An 18,346-nucleotide genomic window follows, 5' to 3' on the forward strand; every position below is an offset into this window, starting at 1 on the left:
CCTCCAGGGAACGTGCTGAAGGAGCTGAGTGACCCAGCCGGGGCTGTGATCTACGCCAGCCGTTTCCAGGTGTGTGGGGACCCCCTACCCCTCTGCCCCCCACGCCAACTGCTCCCAGGTGTGTGGGGACCCCCTCCCCTCCCAGCCTGCCCCGTCATACCAGCCACTCCCAGGTGTGTGGGCCTGTCCCAGCTTCAGGGTAGCTGGGCATGACCCCATGGCTCCCCCACTCCATAGTAGGGGTGAGGCTACAACCCCCCGCAATGTACCAGGAGTCTCCCCTCTCTGAGGCTGGGCCCAGCCGTAGCCCCCCCATCCCCAATATTCAGTTCAATATTCGACTCACCCCCATGGGGCTGGCTGCAACCCTGCCCCCAGCAGTGCTGTGGTGTGGGGCTGCCAAGCAGGGATGCTCCCGGCCCCCAGCTGGCGGCTCCAGGGTGTGTGGGACCCCTGATTTCCCCCCAGCCCCCGGCCTCACCATAGGGCTGCTCTCAGCCCCTGACCCCACCCCTGTCCATCACTCCTGAGTATGTGGGACCCCCCACATCCCTCCCCCTCTGGCCCCTTCTGGGTGTGTGGGACCCTGCGCCAGGCCCCCAACCTCCTCCCCTCCCCCCTCCCTGACACCCATGTACCTCCCAGCTGGGTGACCCCACGCTGAGCGTGCTGGAGATCTGGGGGGCCGAGTACCAGGAGTCCAACGCCCTCCTGCTGCGCCCCACCGATGCCGCGCTGCTGCAACGCCTGGGCCAGCGCGAACGCTGCCCCGTGAACGTCGTGGGCACCATCGCCGGGGACGGACGGGTACGGGCGCCGGTGTGGGGGAGCCGGGCCGGGGCTGTGGCTGGCGGGGCGGCTGGGGGCACCGGGCCGAGGGACGGGCAGCCGGGAGCTGCATGTGATGATGGCTTGAGCCTAGGGACAGGCAGCTGCGGGGGGACTGGCGCGTGGGAGTGTCACGGAGTGTGGGGCAGTCAGGCCCCTGCACCCCCCACTTCCTGCCCTTCACCCTGCCTCTCAGCCAGCCAGGAACACAGAAGGTTTATTAGCCGACAGGATCACAGCCCAAGCCAGAGCTTGTCGGTACAGACCTGGGTTCTGGGCCTCCCACCACCTAACCTCACTCCCCTTCCTGCTGCCTCACCCAGCCACCCCTGCGGCCCCTCCGCCAGCCTCTGTCCAGTTCCCCGGGCAGAAGAGGTCACCTGGGCTCAGGTTACGAAGGGCAGCCGCCAGCCTTTACCTGCTGGCCGTCCGGTGTGGTCCCTCAGGGGAGTCCCCCACTTCTTTCCCGTCCCCATCTCGTATTGGTGCAGCACCCCAGGGACACGGAGGCACGCCCCGGGTTAGCAGAAGACAGTAAGCTCGTAAAACTCCCATGCACCCTTCCCAGGGTAATACTCCCCACTCCATGGGGCCCGGGGCCAGGACTTGGGTCTGGGGGAGGGGCGGCGGCCTGGGGTGGGGAAGGGGGGGGCCAGGCCTGAGTCCAGGAGTGTGGGGGGAAGCAGGGCCTGGACTGGCACTGGTGGGAGGGGGTTGGGGCCAGGACTCTTAGCCCCGGGGACACGGGGTACTGGAGGTGGGGCAGCAGGGCACGGGTGGCTAGGCCTGATGGGGTTCGTGGGGGGGAGGTGCTCGGACTGCAGGGGTAGGGTGGTAGGGCTCATACGTGGGGAGTGGCTCACATGGGGAGACAGGGCAGCAGGGCTCAGTGGGTGGGGACTGATGGTGGGGCCCTGGGTCATTGGGGGATTTGTACATGCGGGGTTTGAGCCAGGGCCGTGGGGGTGAGGATGGGTCTCTAGGCGTGCGGGGCTGGGTCTCTGGAGCGGTGCCGGGGGTGGGGTTGGCTGGGACTGGGGAGGGGCACTGGGGGGCTCTGTGGAGAGGAAAGGGGGGTGTAGCACAAAGGCTGGGATGGGGACCCTGGTAGCAGAGATGGGGCCTGGAGGTGAGAAGAAGGGGGTGCCGACACCGGAGAGGGCGGGGTGGGCATGGGCTGGTTGGGTTAAGAGGGGGCTGGCAGTGGGGCGGGCTGCCTTCCCCAGGGTGTCCCCTCCGGTTGGAGAACCCTTGGCCAGGCAGCTGCCCCGGCCCCGCCCCAGCCTCTCATTCCAGCCCCTTGGGCAAAGCCCAAACGCCCAGCCCAGGGGCAGGAAGCAGGCATCTCTGTGGGGCTGGAGGGTGGGGTGCTAACCGCTGGGCCCCCTGGCCCTCCACACCCCAGCGCACCGGGGCATAGATTGGGGGGGCTGTGACTCGTCACTGACACCCCCCCATGGGTTACCCCCCCTCAGATTGTGCTGGTGGACGACCTGGAGGCCCCGGTGACGGACGTGGCGCCAGTGAAGCCCAGTGGGAAGAAGACGCCGGTCGACCTGCAGCTGGAGTGGGTGCTGGGCAAGATGCCACAAAAGGTACGGGGGGGGGGCCCTGGGGTCGCACCCACAGATCCCCCCAGACTGCCCCCCCACGGCGCCCCATCTGGGAGAGGCCAGGGCTGGAGTAGCGGGGAGCTCCCCAGACAGATGGTGCTCCCCACAGCGTCCCCTGCTGGATTAACTCATGAATGTCCCATCTTTTCTCCAGGAATTTGTCTTGTCCCACAGCAGCCCAGCCCTCCACCGCCTGTGCCTGCCCCCTGGGCTGAGTGTGGGGGACGCCCTGGAGCGGGTCCTGCGGCTGCCGGCCGTGGCCAGCAAACGCTACCTGACCAACAAGGTACCGTGTGGCCCAAGTGAGCTCGTGACGATTCAGAGGGTAGTGCCCCCAACCCTGTGTAACGATGCTGGTTCTGGCGGGACCCAACCAAGAGGGCCAATTCAGGGCAAATGGCTTAGCTGGGCAGTTACAGCCCCAGGCTGGGGTTTCTGGGCACACCAAGGCAAAGACAACCAGCCAGCCAGAGAGGACTTTGGTTTTACCCCACCGGCTGACCACAAGTCACACAAGCAATTCCCTTAGACACTCCAGTTTCCCAGTATCCCCACCAGTGCCCCTCATTATGGGGACGAATGGTTATGAAAACCAATACCCCAGTAAAAGAACAAAGGTTCCCTCGATCCCAGAGGACCAAGCCCCAGACCCCGGTCAATGTACAAATCAGATCTTACCCACAAATCACGCTGTGGCCAATCCTTTAGAATCTAAAATCTAAAGGTTCATTCATAAAAGGAAAAAGATAGAGATGAGAGCCAGAATTGGTTACATGGACTCAATTCCATCCAGTCATGGCCAAGTTCTTGGTTCAGGCTTGTAGCAGGGATGGAATAAGCTGCAGGTTCAAATCCCGTCTCTGCAGAACATCCCCAGCCGGGAGGGGTCCTCCAGAGGTCGGAAGCAGGATTGAAGACCAGATGGGGGAGCTGCAGCAGCTCTTCATAGTCTCTTGCCATGTGGTCTGTCTTTCTTTGTCCCAAAGACAAGCTGTCCAGCCCATGGCCTGGAAACACCTCAGGGGTCGGTCCATAGGCAGGTCCCTGCCTGCCTGGCTGAGTCCCCAGGCGTGTCTGCCTTCTCTCAATGGGTCACTCGTATAGCTGATGGTCCTTAATGGGCCGTCCAGCAGGCTAGGCCGAGCTGACCCCAAACTGTCTGGGGTGTCCCCCAGAAGCACAGCACAAGTTTGAACTACAGACAGTATAGAGCCAATATTCATAACTTCAACTACAAAAATGATCCCTACGTATAGACAGCATAATCCTGACCAGCCAGCCATCGCCTTCCTGTAGACACCTTACACGACAATCTCTGGACAATATTTGCTGTCCATATAGAACAGTGGTTGCAACAGTGATCTATACGGTTACAGATTATGTCAATAACATCACACCCTGTCTCTGCCCTCCCATGCCAGAGGGTGAGTGCCTCATGCCCCCTGGCACTGTATCTCTGCCCCCTGAGTGCCATATCCCCACACCTCCTGATCCTGTGTGTCTGCCCTCCCGGAGGGGAAAGTGTCCTGCACCCCCTGACCCCACGTCTCTGTCGTTGTCCTGTAGGGGGTAATGCCCCCTGACCCCTAGCCCCAGCTCTCTGCTCCCCCACCTCACCACAGAGGGGTACTGCCACCCTGAGCCGTGTGTCCCTGTGGCAGGTGGACCGGTCGGTGACGGGGCTGGTGGCCCAGCAGCAGTGCGTGGGTCCCCTGCACACCCCCTTGGCCGACGTTGCCGTGGTGGCTCTGTCCCCCTTTGAGACGGTGGGGGCAGCCACGGCCCTCGGGGAGCAGCCACTCAAGGGGCTGATCGACCCGGGCGCGGGGGCCCGGCTGGCCGTGGGGGAGGCGCTCACCAACCTGGTCTTTGCCCGCGTCACCGACCTGCGGGTGAGTCGCCCTGTGAGCCATGGGGGGTCTGCTTGGGGAGGGGAGTTTGGGGTGCTGGGGGGGGTCTGCTTGGGGAGGGGACAGGCTGGGGGGGGGCTGAGTGGGGAAGGGCTTGTCTGTGTCTGACATTTTCCCCCCTATGGCTAATCCTCCTCCTCTTGACCCCCGCTCCCTCCGGATGTGAAGTGCAATGGGTATTGGAGGTGCAGGGGGCCCATGGGGCTGTGTGTGTGGGGGGGAGATTGGGGCTGTATGGGGGTCCCGTGTCTCACCCCGCTTTCTTCCCAGGATATGAAGTGCAACTGGACCTGGCTGGGGGCGGGGGGTATGGGGTTGTGGGCTCATGTGGCTGATTCTCTCCCCCCTTCCCCTCTGGGACGTGAAGTGCAGCAGGAACTGGGGGGGCTGTGGTGCAGTGGGGGGACTATGGGGCAGTGCAGGAGGCATGGGGCTGGCCGGGGCCCCGTGGCTGACCCCCCTCTCCCCCCAGGACGTGAAGTGCAGCGGGAACTGGACGTGGGGGCTGTGGGGCGGTGTGGGGGGGCTATGGGGCAGTGCAGGAGGCATGGGGCTGGCCGGGGCCCCGTGGCTGACCCCCCTCTCCCCCCAGGACGTGAAGTGCAGCGGGAACTGGACGTGGGGGCTGTGGGGGGGCTATGGGGCAGTGCAGGAGGCATGGGGCTGGCCGGGGCCCCGTGGCTGACCCCCCTCTCCCCCCAGGACGTGAAGTGCAGCGGGAACTGGACGTGGGGGCTGTGGGGCGGTGTGGGGGGGCTATGGGGCAGTGCAGGAGGCATGGGGCTGGCCGGGGCCCCGTGGCTGACCCCCCTCTCCCCCCAGGACGTGAAGTGCAGCGGGAACTGGACGTGGGGGCTGTGGGGCGGTGTGGGGGGGCTATGGGGCAGTGCAGGAGGCATGGGGCTGGCCGGGGCCCCGTGGCTGACCCCCCTCTCCCCCCAGGACGTGAAGTGCAGCGGGGACTGGACGTGGGGGCTGTGGGGCGGTGTGGGGGGGCTATGGGGCAGTGCAGGAGGCATGGGGCTGGCCGGGGCCCCGTGGCTGACCCCCCCTCTCCCCCCAGGACGTGAAGTGCAGCGGGAACTGGACGTGGGGGCTGTGGGGGGGCTATGGGGCAGTGCAGGAGGCATGGGGCTGGCCGGGGCCCCGTGGCTGACCCCCCTCTCCCCCCAGGACGTGAAGTGCAGCGGGAACTGGATGTGGGCGGCCAAGCAGGGGGGCGAGGGCGCGGCGCTGGTGGACGCCTGTGGGGCCATGTGCGCCGTCATGGCCCAGCTGGGGGTGGCCGTGGACGGGGGCAAGGACTCGCTCAGCATGGCGGCCCGCGTGGGCACGGACATCGTCATGGCGCCCGGTGAGTGTGGGGGGTGGGCTCTGCCCCTTCACCCTGCCCCAGCAGCCCCCCATCCCAGATTCTGTGGGCCCCCTCGCTCCGCTGTCTCCAGCCCCCATGAGTCCCCGGGTCCCCCTCTGACAGGCCTCCACCCTCCCTCGTCCCATGCCAGCTACGTAACCTCTCCACGCTCAGCAGGCCGGGCATCTGTCCATAGGGAAACTGAGGCACACCACCAGATGGCTCATCTCCCACAAACCTCCTCTGTTAGAGGGGTGTGCGCACCAGGGCCGCCCCATGTCCATCCCCAAAGCTACTGCCCCATGCCCCCTCTGCCCCCACTGCAGCCAGTCCTCACTCCCCTGTCCACCCCGTAAAGGGTCCCCAATTCATCCCCTGCAGGTGCCCTGGCTTTCTGGCCCCCGGGAGTCCGCTATCCTGGCCCCCCAGACTGGCTCTTTCCCCCGCTTCCCCACCCCCCTAGGCTAGCTGGACTCCCCACTGACCCCATCCCATCTCCCCACAGGGACCTTGGTCGTCTCCGCCTACGCCGTGTGTCCGGACATCACGGCCACCGTCACACCTGACCTCAAGTGCCCCGATGGCAAAGGTGAGGGGCGGGGGCTGGTTGGCTCAGGGGAGTGGGGAATGGGGCACAGGCTCTTTCCCTTTTAGGGGGCACCAGCTCCCATGTGGCCCCAGGGCACGGACTGGCTGGCTCAGAGGGGTGGGGCATGGGGCCTTTCCCCTCTCCGGGGCGCTGGCTCTGATGTGCCACAGGCCAGGGACTGGCTGGCTCGGGGACCCTGGTGTCTGGCTCTGACCCCATCTCTCTTGCCCTGCAGGGGCCCTACTGTACGTGGAGCTGTGCCCCGAGCGGCACCGGCTGGGGGGCAGTGCCCTGGCGCAGTGCTACGCCCAGCTGGGGGATCGCTGCCCAGACCTGGAGAACCCGGACAGCCTGGCAGCCTGCTTCCGCGTCACCCAGCAATTGCTGCAAGGTGTGTCCGTCCGTCTGTCCGTCCCTGCTGGGGGGGGTGAGCCCTGCTCTGGGGGAGGTGTGAGGGGGGCTGGCCAGGTGGCCTCCCCAGGCCTGGAGGGTGCCCCTGGGGCTGGGGGAGGAGCTGGATGTGGGCACCCCCAGGAGTGGAGTGAAGCTGGCCTGGGTGCCCCTCAGGGCTGGGGGGAGCTGATGTGGGCACCCCCAGGGTCTGAGGGGCGGGGCTGGGGGGTGGAGTGAAGCTGGCCTGGGTGCCCCTGGGGCTGGGGGGGAGCTGGATGTGGGCACCCCCAGGAGTGGAGTGAAGCTGGCCTGGGTGCCCCTCGGGGCTGGGGGGAGCTGATGTGGGCACCCCCAGGGTCTGAGGGGCGGGGCTGGGGGGTGGAGTGAAGCTGGCCTGGGTGCCCCTGGGGCTGGGGGGGAGCTGATGTGGGCACCCCCAGGGTCTGAGGGGCGGGGCTGGGGGGTGGAGTGAAGCTGGCCTGGGTGCCCCTCGGGGCTGGGGGGGAGCTGATGTGGGCACCCCCAGGGTCTGAGGGGCGGGGCTGGGGGGTGGAGGGAAGCTGGCCTGGGTGCCCCTGGGGCTGGGGGGAGCTGGGGTGCTGGGGGGGAGCTGTCCCACCCGGTGCTGTCCCCCCAGAGTCGGTGGTGAGCGCAGGGCATGACGTGAGTGACGGGGGGCTGGTGACCTGCCTGCTGGAGATGGCCTTCGCCGGGAACTGTGGGCTGCAGGCCGAGCTGCTGGCACCGGGGGCCAGCGGTGAGTGGGGGGCCCTGCCCCGAACCCCACAACCTGCGGGTAGATGGGGGACTTCGCCCCGAACCCCTGTCCCGAGCCCCAGAGCCCAGCGGTGAATGGAAAACCCCACCACAAACCCCCTCCCCAAATCCCCGCCCTGAACCCCACAGCCCGGCGGGGAACGGGGGATCCTGTCCCATAACCCCTCCCCAAACCTCTGTCCTGAGCCCTCCCGTAGCCCAGTGGGGAGAGCCTGGACCCCTCCCCCACAAGGCCAACCTCACCGACCACCTCACACGAGCCCCCCCGCGCCCCCCGATCCCCCATTTCCCCCCCAAGCTGACTCCCCTCCCCCCCAGCCCTGGAGGTGCTGTTTGCCGAGGAGCTGGGCCTGGTGCTGGAGGTGCCCAGCGCTGTGGCAGGAGACGTCTGCAGACGGTACGAGGAGGCTGGAGTGCGATGCCTGCCCATCGGGCACACGGGACCCCTGGGCCCCCAGTCCATGGTGAGTGGGGCTGCGGGTCGGGAGTGAGGGGCACCCGGCAGAGCTGGGGGGAGCAGAGGGCAGGTAGCAGGGGGCTGCAGGTCAGGACTGGGGGGCACTGCAGAGCTGGGGGGAGCCCAGGGCTGGGCTAGCAGGGGCTGCGGGTCGGGAGTGAGGGGCACCCGGCAGAGCCGGAGGGAAGCCCAGGGCTGGGCTAGCAGGGGCTGCGGGTCGGGAGTGAGGGGCACCCGGCAGAGCTGGGGGGAAGCCCAGGGCTAGCAGGGGCTGCGGGTCGGGAGTGAGGGGCACCCGGCAGAGCTGGGGGGAAGCCCAGGGCTAGCAGGGGCTGCGGGTCGGGAGTGAGGGGCACCCGGCAGAGCTGGGGGGCAGGGCTGGGCTAGCAGGGCTGTGGGTCGGGAGTGAGGGGCACCCGGCGGAGCTGGGGGGCCCCAGGGCTGGGCTAGCAGGGGCTGCGGGTCGGGAGTGAGGGGCACCCGGCAGAGTTGGGGGAGCCCAGGGCTGGGCTAGCAGGGGCTGCGGGTCGGGAGTGAGGGGCACCCGGCAGAGCTGGGGGGCAGGGCTGGGCTAGCAGGGCTGTGGGTCGGGAGTGAGGGGCACCCGGCGGAGCTGGGGGGCCCCAGGGCTGGGCTAGCAGGGGCTGCGGGTCGGGAGTGAGGGGCACCCGGCAGAGCTGGGGGGGCCCAGGGCTCGGCTAGCAGGGGCTGTGGGTCAGGAGTGAGGGGCACCCGGCAGAGCTGGGGGGGCCCAGGGCTGGGCTAGCAGGGGCTGTGGGTCGGGAGTGAGGGGCACCCGGCAGAGCTGGGGGGAGCCCAGGGCTGGGCTAGCTGGGGCTGCGGGTCGGGAGTGAGGGGCACCCGGCAGAGCTGGGGGGCAGGGCTGGGCGAGCAGGGCTGTGGGTCGGGAGCGAGGGCCCCAGTGCTGCAGCCCCCCGGCCCACCCCCTGCGTGCCCCCTAGGTGCGGCTGCGGGTGAACGGGCGAGAGGAGCTGGTGCGGCCCGTGGGTGAGCTGCGCGCCCTCTGGGAGGCCACGAGTGTCCAGCTGGAGCGGCTGCAAGCGTCACCCCACTGCGTGGGGCAGGAGGAGAGGGGGCTGGCACAGCGCCAGGGCCCCAGCTTCACCCTGACCTTCGACCCCAAGATTGAGCCCCCACTGCTGTGCCAGATGGGTGAGGGCCGGGGCCCCGGGGGGGGGCTCACTGGGGGGAGGAGGGGTGTGGGGGGGTGTCCCCAGATGGCTGTGGAGAAAGGAGCTCTCTGGGAGGGAGGGAGGGGTGTGTGGGGGGTGTCCCCAGGTCCCCGTGGCGGGAGGGGGGTCTCTGCCAGTGGGGGTGCACTGAGCCCAGCCGGCCCTGGTCTCTCACCCCCCCCTTTGCCCCCAGCCCAGCCGGGCCCGCGCGTGGCCGTCCTGCGCGAGGAGGGCAGCAACGGGGACCGCGAGATGGTGGCAGCCTTCATCATGGCGGGGTTCCAGGTGAGACCTCCCCACCCCCACTCCGAACCCTGGCGTCCTGCCCCCCCCGCCGACTCTAACCCCTCGGCCCCACCCCCCTCTCTCCCCAGGCCTGGGACGTGACCATGGAGGACCTGTACACAGGGCAGGTGACTCTGGAGTCGTTCCGGGGCCTGGTCTTTGTGGGGGGCTTCAGCTACGCGGACGTCCTCGGGTCTGCCAAAGGTGAGACCCCTGCCCGGGAGCCAGCCAGTGCCCCCCTCGCCTCCCGACCCGGCCAGCGTCCCCCTCGCCTCCCGACCCGGCCAGCGCCCCCCTCGCCTCCCGACCCGGCCAGCGCCCCCCTCGCCTCGCCTCCCGACCCGGCCAGCGCCCCCCTCGCCTCGCCTCCCGACCCGGCCAGCGCCCCCCTCGCCTCGCCTCCCGACCCGGCCAGCGCCCCCCTCGCCTCGCCTCCCGACCCGGCCAGCGCCCCCCTCGCCTCGCCTCCCGACCCGGCCAGCGCCCCCCTCCCCTCCCGGCCCGGCCAGCGCCCCCCTCGCCTCGCCTCCCGACCCAGCCAGCGCCCCCCTCGCCTCGCCTCCCGACCCAGCCAGCGCCCCCCTCGCCTCGCCTCCCGACCCGGCCAGCGCCCCCCTCGCCGCCCGGCCCGGCCAGCGCCCCCCTCGCCTCGCCTCCCGACCCGGCCAGCGCCCCCCTCGCCTCGCCTCCCGACCCGGCCAGCGCCCCCCTCGCCTCGCCTCCCGACCCGGCCAGCGCCCCCCTCGCCTCGCCTCCCGACCCGGCCAGCGCCCCCCTCGCCTCGCCTCCCGACCCGGCCAGCGCCCCCCTCGCCTCGCCTCCCGACCCGGCCAGCGCCCCCCTCGCCTCGCCTCCCGACCCGGCCAGCGCCCCCCTCGCCTCGCCTCCCGACCCGGCCAGCGCCCCCCTCGCCTCGCCTCCCGACCCGGCCAGCGCCCCCCTCGCCTCGCCTCCCGGCCCGGCCAGCGCCCCCCTCGCCTCGCCTCCCGACCCGGCCAGCGCCCCCCCTCGCCTCGCCTCCCGACCCGGCCAGCGCCCCCCTCGCCTCGCCTCCCGACCCGGCCAGCGCCCCCCTCGCCTCGCCTCCCGACCCGGCCAGCGCCCCCCTCGCCTCGCCTCCCGACCCGGCCAGCGCCCCCCTCGCCTCGCCTCCCGACCCGGCCAGCGCCCCCCTCGCCTCGCCTCCCGACCCGGCCAGCGCCCCCCTCGCCTCGCCTCCCGACCCGGCCAGCGCCCCCCTCGCCTCGCCTCCCGACCCGGCCAGCGCCCCCCTCGCCTCGCCGCCCGGCCCGGCCAGCGCCCCCCTCGCCTCGCCGCCCGGCCCGGCCAGCGCCCCCCTCGCCTCGCCGCCCGGCCCGGCCAGCGCCCCCCTCGCCTCGCCGCCCGGCCCGGCCAGCGCCCCCCTCGCCTCGCCGCCCGGCCCGGCCAGCGCCCCCCTCGCCTCGCCCCCCGGCCCGGCCAGCGCCCCCCTCGCCTCGCCGCCCGGCCCGGCCAGCGCCCCCCTCGCCTCGCCTCCCGGCCCGGCCAGCGCCCCCCTCGCCTCGCCGCCCGGCCCGGCCAGCGCCCCCCTCGCCTCGCCGCCCGGCCCGGCCAGCGCCCCCCTCGCCTCGCCGCCCGGCCCGGCCAGCGCCCCCCTCGCCTCGCCGCCCGGCCCGGCCAGCGCCCCCCCTCGCCTCGCCTCCCGGCCCGGCCAGCGCCCCCCTCGCCTCGCCCCCCGCCCCGGCCAGCGCCCCCCTCGCCTCGCCCCCCGCCCCGGCCAGCGCCCCCCTCGCCTCGCCCCCCGCCCCGGCCAGCGCCCCCCTCGCCTCGCCCCCCGCCCCGGCCAGCGCCCCCCTCGCCTCGCCCCCCGCCCCGGCCAGCGCCCCCCTCGCCTCGCCCCCCGCCCCGGCCAGCGCCCCCCTCGCCTCGCCCCCCGCCCCGGCCAGCGCCCCCCTCGCCTCGCCCCCCGCCCCGGCCAGCGCCCCCCTCGCCTCGTCCCCCGCCCCGGCCAGCGCCCCCCTCGCCTCGTCCCCCGCCCCGGCCAGCGGCCCCCTCGCCTCCCGACCCAGTGTGTCCACTCCCCCTCGCCCCCCGCCCAGCCAGCCAGCGTGTCCACTCCCCTCACCCCCCCGCCGAGCCAGCGAGTCCCCACCCTGGGGCTAGCTGGAAGCCGGCACCCCCTAGAAGGGACAGGCTCCGAGCCCCGTTCCCCACCCCTCTGAGCCAGCCAGTCCCCGTCGGGGGCCAGGTTGGAGCCAGTGGCCCCTAGAAGGGAAAGGCCCCGCGCCCCATGCCCCCCAGGTGATTGACCCCCAGTGTGCCTTTTTGTCCCCAGGCTGGGCAGCTTCGGTGACCTTCAACCCCCGGGCGCGAGCCCAGTTTGCGGCCTTTCACCGGCGCAGGGACACGTTCAGCCTGGGTGTCTGCAACGGCTGCCAGCTGATGGCGCGGCTGGGCTGGGTGGGGGGCGGGAGCCCCACGAGCGACCCCCCGGGTGAGTGGGGCTGGGGCCTGTGGGTGGGCTGGAGGGTTTGGGGAGGTGTCTGGGTGGGGGAGTCTAGGGCAGGGCTCACTCAGCCTGTCTGTCCGCAGGTGGGGCCGTCCGTCCCGGGGTGCTGCTGGCCCCCAACGATTCGGGCCGGTTCGAGTCGCGTTTCGTGGCGCTGGCCGTCGAGCAGAGCCCAGCGGTGATGCTGCGGGGCATGGCTGGCTCCACCCTGGGAATCTGGGTGGCTCACGGAGAAGGTAACAGCTCTGGGGGGCTGCTCGCTCCGTCCCATATACACAGCTCCGCGCTCCACCCCAGCGCTGGGTGAGGGGTCCCTGTATAACCAGCCTCTGCGTCCTACCCCAGAGGAGTGGCTGGGGGGTCCTTCCCTAATATGGTGGGAGGGGTCCTTGCCCTGGGCTCCCCCCCCCCGTCGGGTGCGTCTCTCCGTCGAGCCATGGTCCTGTGTGTGTGGCTCTCGAGGTGTCCGTGCGCCTGAGACGGGAAGGCTTTTCCCCAGCAGGCTCCGCTGAGCCGTACCTGCCCCCTTCTCCCCCTCAAGCTGCTCCCCAAGAGCGTGGAGCACGGTGCGGCCCGGCCCGACCGTCTCTCCGGTTCCTTTGCAGCACCCGTGGTCGGAGACGGGTCCTCCAGCCGACGTGGTGGGGGTGGGGGAGGGGGAGGGTAAATTGTTCCTGCTTAACCGTCAGTGGTAGAGAAGCTCCTTTCCGAGCATTGGGGTCCCCTTCAGCAAACGGGGGGCACCTCGAGAGAGGTGCCTCTGGATTGGACTCTGGTGCGACCATTGCTGGGATCCTGGCATCCAGTTCTGGTGCCCTCAGCTCAAGAAGGCCTGAGTCGATTGCAGAGGGGTCAGCGAGGAGCCAGCGGGGTTGCAGGCCTCCAGGCAGCATCGAGCGCTGAAGTTAAAGCATCGTCCATCCTGGTTAGCCCAGAGCCCAGCCAGGCTGTGGTGAACCCCTGGGCTCAAGCTCCGTCTGTCTCTCTGTCTGGCTCCAGCTGAGAGCCCCGACGCCTTCCAGCCCCCGACTCTTATTTCCCCACCCCCAGCCTGTCCCGTCCTTTGTTCTCCGGCTGGGGAAATGCTGTGTAGCCTCCCCGAGGAGAGGTGGAGGGGTGCATCTCCCTCTGGGTTGTTGGTAGCTTGGTGTCGCTGTCCGGGCCATTGTATTTGCCGTCATCTTCTGAGATGCTCCATTGATACAGGGGCTGAGGCTCCTACAGCTCGGTGACACCCCCACCTATGTTCCTCAGCCGGCCCCAAGAGCAAACAGCCCTTTCCCACCCCACTGGGTCACCAAGCAGCAAACAGGGGAAACTGAGGCACACAGTGGCTTCCAAAAGATTGCCAAATATTCCAGCTTTGGCACACCTACCTTCTAGCCAAGCCACGTGGCACCAGAGAGCTCCACTCTCTGGATGTCTGACGAGCCCTAGTGTCCCCTCTGCAGAGAACGAGACGTAGGAGAGGGGAAGCGAGCTCCTCGTAGAGACTTGCAGTGAATCTCAGGCTGCGTCCTGCCTGCTCGACCCGTCCCTGGACGGTCATGGCAGGTCGGCTCCGGGGTGTGTCTCTTTTGGAGTCTGGTTCCCTGGCTCGTACAGTAGCTGGAGCTCTTGGAGAGGGCGATTCCTGAGTGTGTCCCCCCCGCTCTCCTTCCCCGCCCCCGCGGGTCCTTCCCCCAGAGGGTGTTTGCCAAGCAGAAGGAACTGGAGAGCTCTGTGCTCAGGGCCTCGGTCCGGTGCAGGAGGAGAAGGGCGCAGGCGCTGGCCACAGCTAAGGAAAATCCCCCCGTCTCAGCACGTGAAGGGCCTGCCCAGCTCAAGTGGAGCACGTCGGGGTCCGCACAACCGGGAGAACCCCCGTTGCTGTACAGGGCAAGCAACTGGGCTCCCCACTCCCTGCCCTGCTGGCCATCATGACAGTGAGAGAATGTGCGGGGGGGCTTTATCTGTCTCCCTCCCACGCCCTCCCCAGCTCGCATGCGGTTTCACACTCCTGAGGCAACATCGGGGTATGGAGGCGGTGGGCCTGTTGTGGGGGGTGTCCCGCTGGGGCTCTCTGCCCATCTCCCCCCTTCTTTTCTCCTGCCCCAGGTCGGATGCGGTTCCGCTCACCCGAGGTGCTGGCTGCAGTGACATCGGGGGGCTTGGCCCCGCTGCGCTACGTGGATGACCAGGGCCAGCCCACCCAGGAGTACCCCCTGAACCCCAACGGCTCCCCGCTGGGCATCGCCGGGCTCTGCTCGCCCGACGGGCGCCATCTGGCCATGATGCCCCACCCTGAGCGCTGCGTCCTGCCCTGGCAGTGGGCCTGGATGCCGCCCGACTGGCGCCGCACCATGGAGGTCTCGCCCTGGCTGCGCATGTTCCAGAACGCCTGCGAGTGGTGCCTGGAGCACCCCGAGGGGGAGTCCTGACTGCGGAGCCCCTCGCCAGCCGGTCTCGTATCCCAAGGTTTGTCCCCGGGCCGGACCGGCACAAAACCCGCCCTGGTTTTCTCCGTGTCGACTGGGGAGGCGGGGCTATTTCAGGAGCACATGGCCCCGCCCCCTCCGCCGTGACCTCCTAGGCACCGTGCATATGAGGTCCTGCTGGTGGGGGCTGGACGGTGCGCTCTTAAAAATGCCCCCTCCTGCAGTGTGACCGTCTGTGCACGGGCATGTGGGGTGAGGTCATGGTGGAGGGGGCGGGGTTTGTGTGAGAGAGGTTGAATGGGGGCGGGGTCACATGAGAGGAGGCGGGTCCACACTGTTCCCAGAAGGTCCTTAGCCCTGATCCCTACAGGGCCAGCCACCCCCAGCCTGGAGACCTGTCAGCAGTTCCCCTCCTGGCCACTGGGACAGACTTGAGGAGGAACAAAAGCCGGGGTGTGAGGGGTTCAGTGGGGAATAAAGTCGGGGGGGGGGGGGTTGTGGGAGAGGCCGTTTTGGAGAGAACCTGGGGAGGGGTTCGTTGGGGGAATTGAGCTGGGCGGCTGGGGGCGAGGACAGGCCCAAGAGGAAGTTGGTGGGGTTTAGTGGTGGGCCTGGTGAGTGGGGAGCGGCTGTCTGAGCAGCCCCTGCTTGCTGGTTAATGGGTCTGGGGGGCTGGAGCCCAGAGGAGAGGGTGGACCTGTGCCCCCACACCAGATCCAGGGAACGGGGTGTGGGAACCCCCACAAAGAGGCCACAGATATCTGAAAGGCCTGGGGGAGACTGGGGGTGAGGAAGAGAGTGACTCAGAGGGGACGGCTGATGGGGCAGAGTTGGGGAGGCCGCTGTAGATCAGGGGTTCTCAAACTGGGGGTCGGGACCCCTCAGGGTGTCGCGAGGTCATTACATGGGGGGTTGTGAGCTGTCAGTCTCCCCACCAAGCCCTGCTTTGCGTCCAGCATTGATATTGGTGTTAAATGTATTAAAAAGTGTTTAATTTATTGAGGGGGTTGCACTCCGAGGGTTGGTTCGAGCCCCACTGCTATAGATGACGGTTCATTCCCCACCGTGACAATTCACACAGTCCCTTTTGCTGTCATATCTCCAGCACATCCGTGGTGTAATAATGTGTGGGGGGGATCAGATCTTCCCTGGGGCACCAGGATACTGGCAGATCCTTTCTTTCCCCACCCTGGAATGAACTCCGCCAGCCTCCCTTCCCAGCCTGCCATGAGCTCGCAGCGGCATCCAGAGGGGAGCACGTTGCTTCTTGTCACAGCGGAAGGTGGCCCTGACCCCTCTGATTGGCCATTCGTTCCTTTGCAGAGCAGAAAGCTCCCGCGGAATTTAATACCCGGCTCGGCCAAGAGACACAGAGATGCTGCTGCTCGTCAATTTGTGCAAAGGAAAAACTCTTTTTTTCAGCTGGACCTTGGCTCCTAGGAAGGGAGAGTGGAAAAGCTCAGAGCTGAGGCTGGGTCTCCTCAGTGGTGGGACTGGCCAGCTGGAGACATCCCTGGGTTGAGATCAAAGGCATCAGAAACTCCTCTGCCAATGACAGCTGATGCATTGAGAACTGCCCGAAGCCAAGCAGCGTTGGACCTTACAAAAGAAATTTAAATCGGGTAAAAGGTTCTGTTGCCATATAAATAAAACCAGGAAGGAGGAAGTGGGACTGCTAAACGCTCGCAGTGCTGCCAATTTAACGATTTTGTCACTGGCCGTTGGGACTTTTTGGTTTCCCTAGCAAAGAAATAAGTGTCAAAGAGACCCCTGTAAATGCTTCCCCGGTAAGTGGGGCTCAGCTTCGATTCCTTGGTGATTGGGAGGGGGTGAAAATCCAGCTCTAATGGGCACGGGGGGAGACAGCTGCCCCAAGGGGAAAAGTTATGATCCTTTTCTTGGTAAAAACCAGCAGGCACCCCTCGCTGGCTGAGGGTGGTGCAGGAAAAACCATTTCCCAATAGATCTCTGAGCCTGTGGCCACCGCAATGTTACCTGATCAAAGTCCCCCTCCCTGAGTGCACATCCTGGGCCCACTCCCCAGCCTGGGTGCTGAAGAGCTGGGGGGAAAACTGCCCCAGAAAGTCATGGCTGGCAACCTGCCGCATGGGGACCGCTGGGAAATGTCGTCTCCATTGCGTCCATGCACGTGGCTGGGAATCCCTCCCGCGGGGGCGGGGAGCTGCAGCCCTCTGTCCTGGGAGGAGGCTGGAGCCCTCTGCCCATGGGGGGCTGTCCTTGGACGGGGAGTGGGGTCTGGAGCTCCTTCCCCGTGGTGCATTGGGCTGGGAATTTCCCAATGCTCAGAGCAATGGGGGCCCTGGGCTCCCTGACCTCCAGTGACACGGGCTGGAGTAGGCACAGCCAGGGGAAGGGTAGGGCTGGGGTCCAAGCCACTCACAGGCACCAACCCAGGTTAGCTGCTGCTCCTGGCACAGGGTGGCACCGTCCCCAGGTGGTGATCTCCTTGGAACACTGCTCACCCTGGACAGAATATTCCAAGTGTGTGGGAAACACGCCGCACCCAACAGACGTTTAGCCCCGCGAGGACTTTACTTTGAATTACAAAGGATCAGGGGCCGTTTGTCATCAATTCTGTGATATTCTTGCGCTTCTCCGCCCCCCGTAGGGCTAACGAGTCAGGGTGCTCACACACTGACCCCACCCCGGAGCTGGCCTGGCAGGCCCTGAATCAAGGCAGAAAATGAGGCTGGAGGGAGGTCATGCTGCTGGGGCATTGTTGTCACATACTGCGGGCCGGGCGGTGGAAAGGGAGGGATGTGCCAGCACAGGTTAGGCAGGTGGGACAGGTGCACTCTCCATCGCCCACCACCGAAGCCAGACTCTGCAGATCTGATTTTTAAATCAGCCGCTCCATTGACTTGTCCGGGATTGAGGTCAGACTGACAGGCCTCGAACTACCTCGGTCATCCTATTTATCCTTTGTAAAAACTGGCACAACATTCGTGTTCTTCTGCAACTTCCCCAGTGCTGCAAGGTCTGTTGACAATCAGCATTAACCTCCAGTGAGCTCCTCAGCCAGCTCTTTTGAAACTCTTCACTGCAAGTTCTGTGGGGCTGCTGATTTAAAAATGTCTAACTTTGGTAACGTTTAGGCTGCAGCGATACCAGTGGAATGGAAAGTGGGATGAGATTGCATCATCTGTTTTTAACTCTTTGCCCCTGAAATGCTGTTGATTCTGGGGAGTAGCACAGACTGCCAAGGGAGAGCACCCCCCGCTGCCCACAGAACAGTGCCCCTCCCGCTGAGCCCTGTGACACACCATGGCCTGATCTCTATGAGCTTGGAATGTAATTTCTATCCCAGAATAGCCAAAGAATTGGTATGTGAGGTTACCGGTCCCGGAGCAAGGAGTTTTACTCCCTCTCTCAGGAGTTGCGCCTTGTGAGCGGATAATAGTTAACATCGTTCCTCTGTTGACTGGAGGTTGACGTTCATAGCTCCAGCGCTTCGAAGGCCAGAGGGGACCATTGTGAATGTCTCGTCTGACCCCCAGTGTCCCGGAGGCTGGAGAACGGCCCGTCGGCCCCAACCCCTTCCCAGAGCAGAGCTCTTAGAACTACGTCCAGTCTTGCTTGAAAAATGGCCAGGGATGGAGAATCCACCCCGACGGCTGGGAAACTGTTTTCATGGCTAATTACTCCCACTGTTCACAACTGCCGCCTTCTTTCCAGTCTGAATTCGTCCAGTCTCAACTGCCAGCCATTGGGTGGTGTCAGACCATTCCCTGCAAGATTGAGAAGCCCATTATTAAATATCTGTTCCCTATTGTGACGGAGTGGGGATTTTCCATAATATTTTGTATGAATAGTGTGTGTGCCTCAGTTTCCCCTGTGTGGTGCATGGATAGCAAGGTGGTGGGGAAAGGTTATTCACTGTCTGCAGAGATACAGGGGTAACAGGCGGCTGGCTGTGTGGGGTCTGGGCCCCATGGCCATGGGAGTCCGAGAAGATCATGGTCGCTCTAATTGCCTGGATATTTGATACCTAGCAACTAATGCCCAGGGATGGCCACCCCTC

The 18,346-nt window shown here is 67.1% G+C and overlaps 1 protein-coding gene across 1 annotated transcript in view; it reads left to right on the forward strand.

Moving 5' to 3' along the window:
* Positions 1-14,772, forward strand: part of LOC140904154 (phosphoribosylformylglycinamidine synthase) — a 54,467-nt gene extending 39,695 nt beyond the window's left edge. The window contains 16 exon segments of the mRNA XM_078850820.1: positions 8-69; positions 646-807; positions 2,304-2,423; positions 2,596-2,727; positions 4,103-4,333; positions 5,525-5,705; positions 6,211-6,294; positions 6,530-6,685; positions 7,325-7,444; positions 7,783-7,928; positions 8,884-9,094; positions 9,308-9,399; positions 9,489-9,603; positions 11,714-11,872; positions 11,971-12,123; positions 13,985-14,772. Of these exon segments, the coding sequence (XP_078706946.1) occupies positions 8-69; positions 646-807; positions 2,304-2,423; positions 2,596-2,727; positions 4,103-4,333; positions 5,525-5,705; positions 6,211-6,294; positions 6,530-6,685; positions 7,325-7,444; positions 7,783-7,928; positions 8,884-9,094; positions 9,308-9,399; positions 9,489-9,603; positions 11,714-11,872; positions 11,971-12,123; positions 13,985-14,307 (2,447 nt within the window). The 3' untranslated portion in view covers positions 14,308-14,772.
* The last annotated feature ends 3,574 nt before the right edge of the window (positions 14,773-18,346 follow it).

Source organism: Lepidochelys kempii, chromosome 28 (assembly GCF_965140285.1).
Source record: "Lepidochelys kempii isolate rLepKem1 chromosome 28, rLepKem1.hap1, whole genome shotgun sequence".
NCBI lineage: Eukaryota > Metazoa > Chordata > Testudines > Cheloniidae > Lepidochelys > Lepidochelys kempii.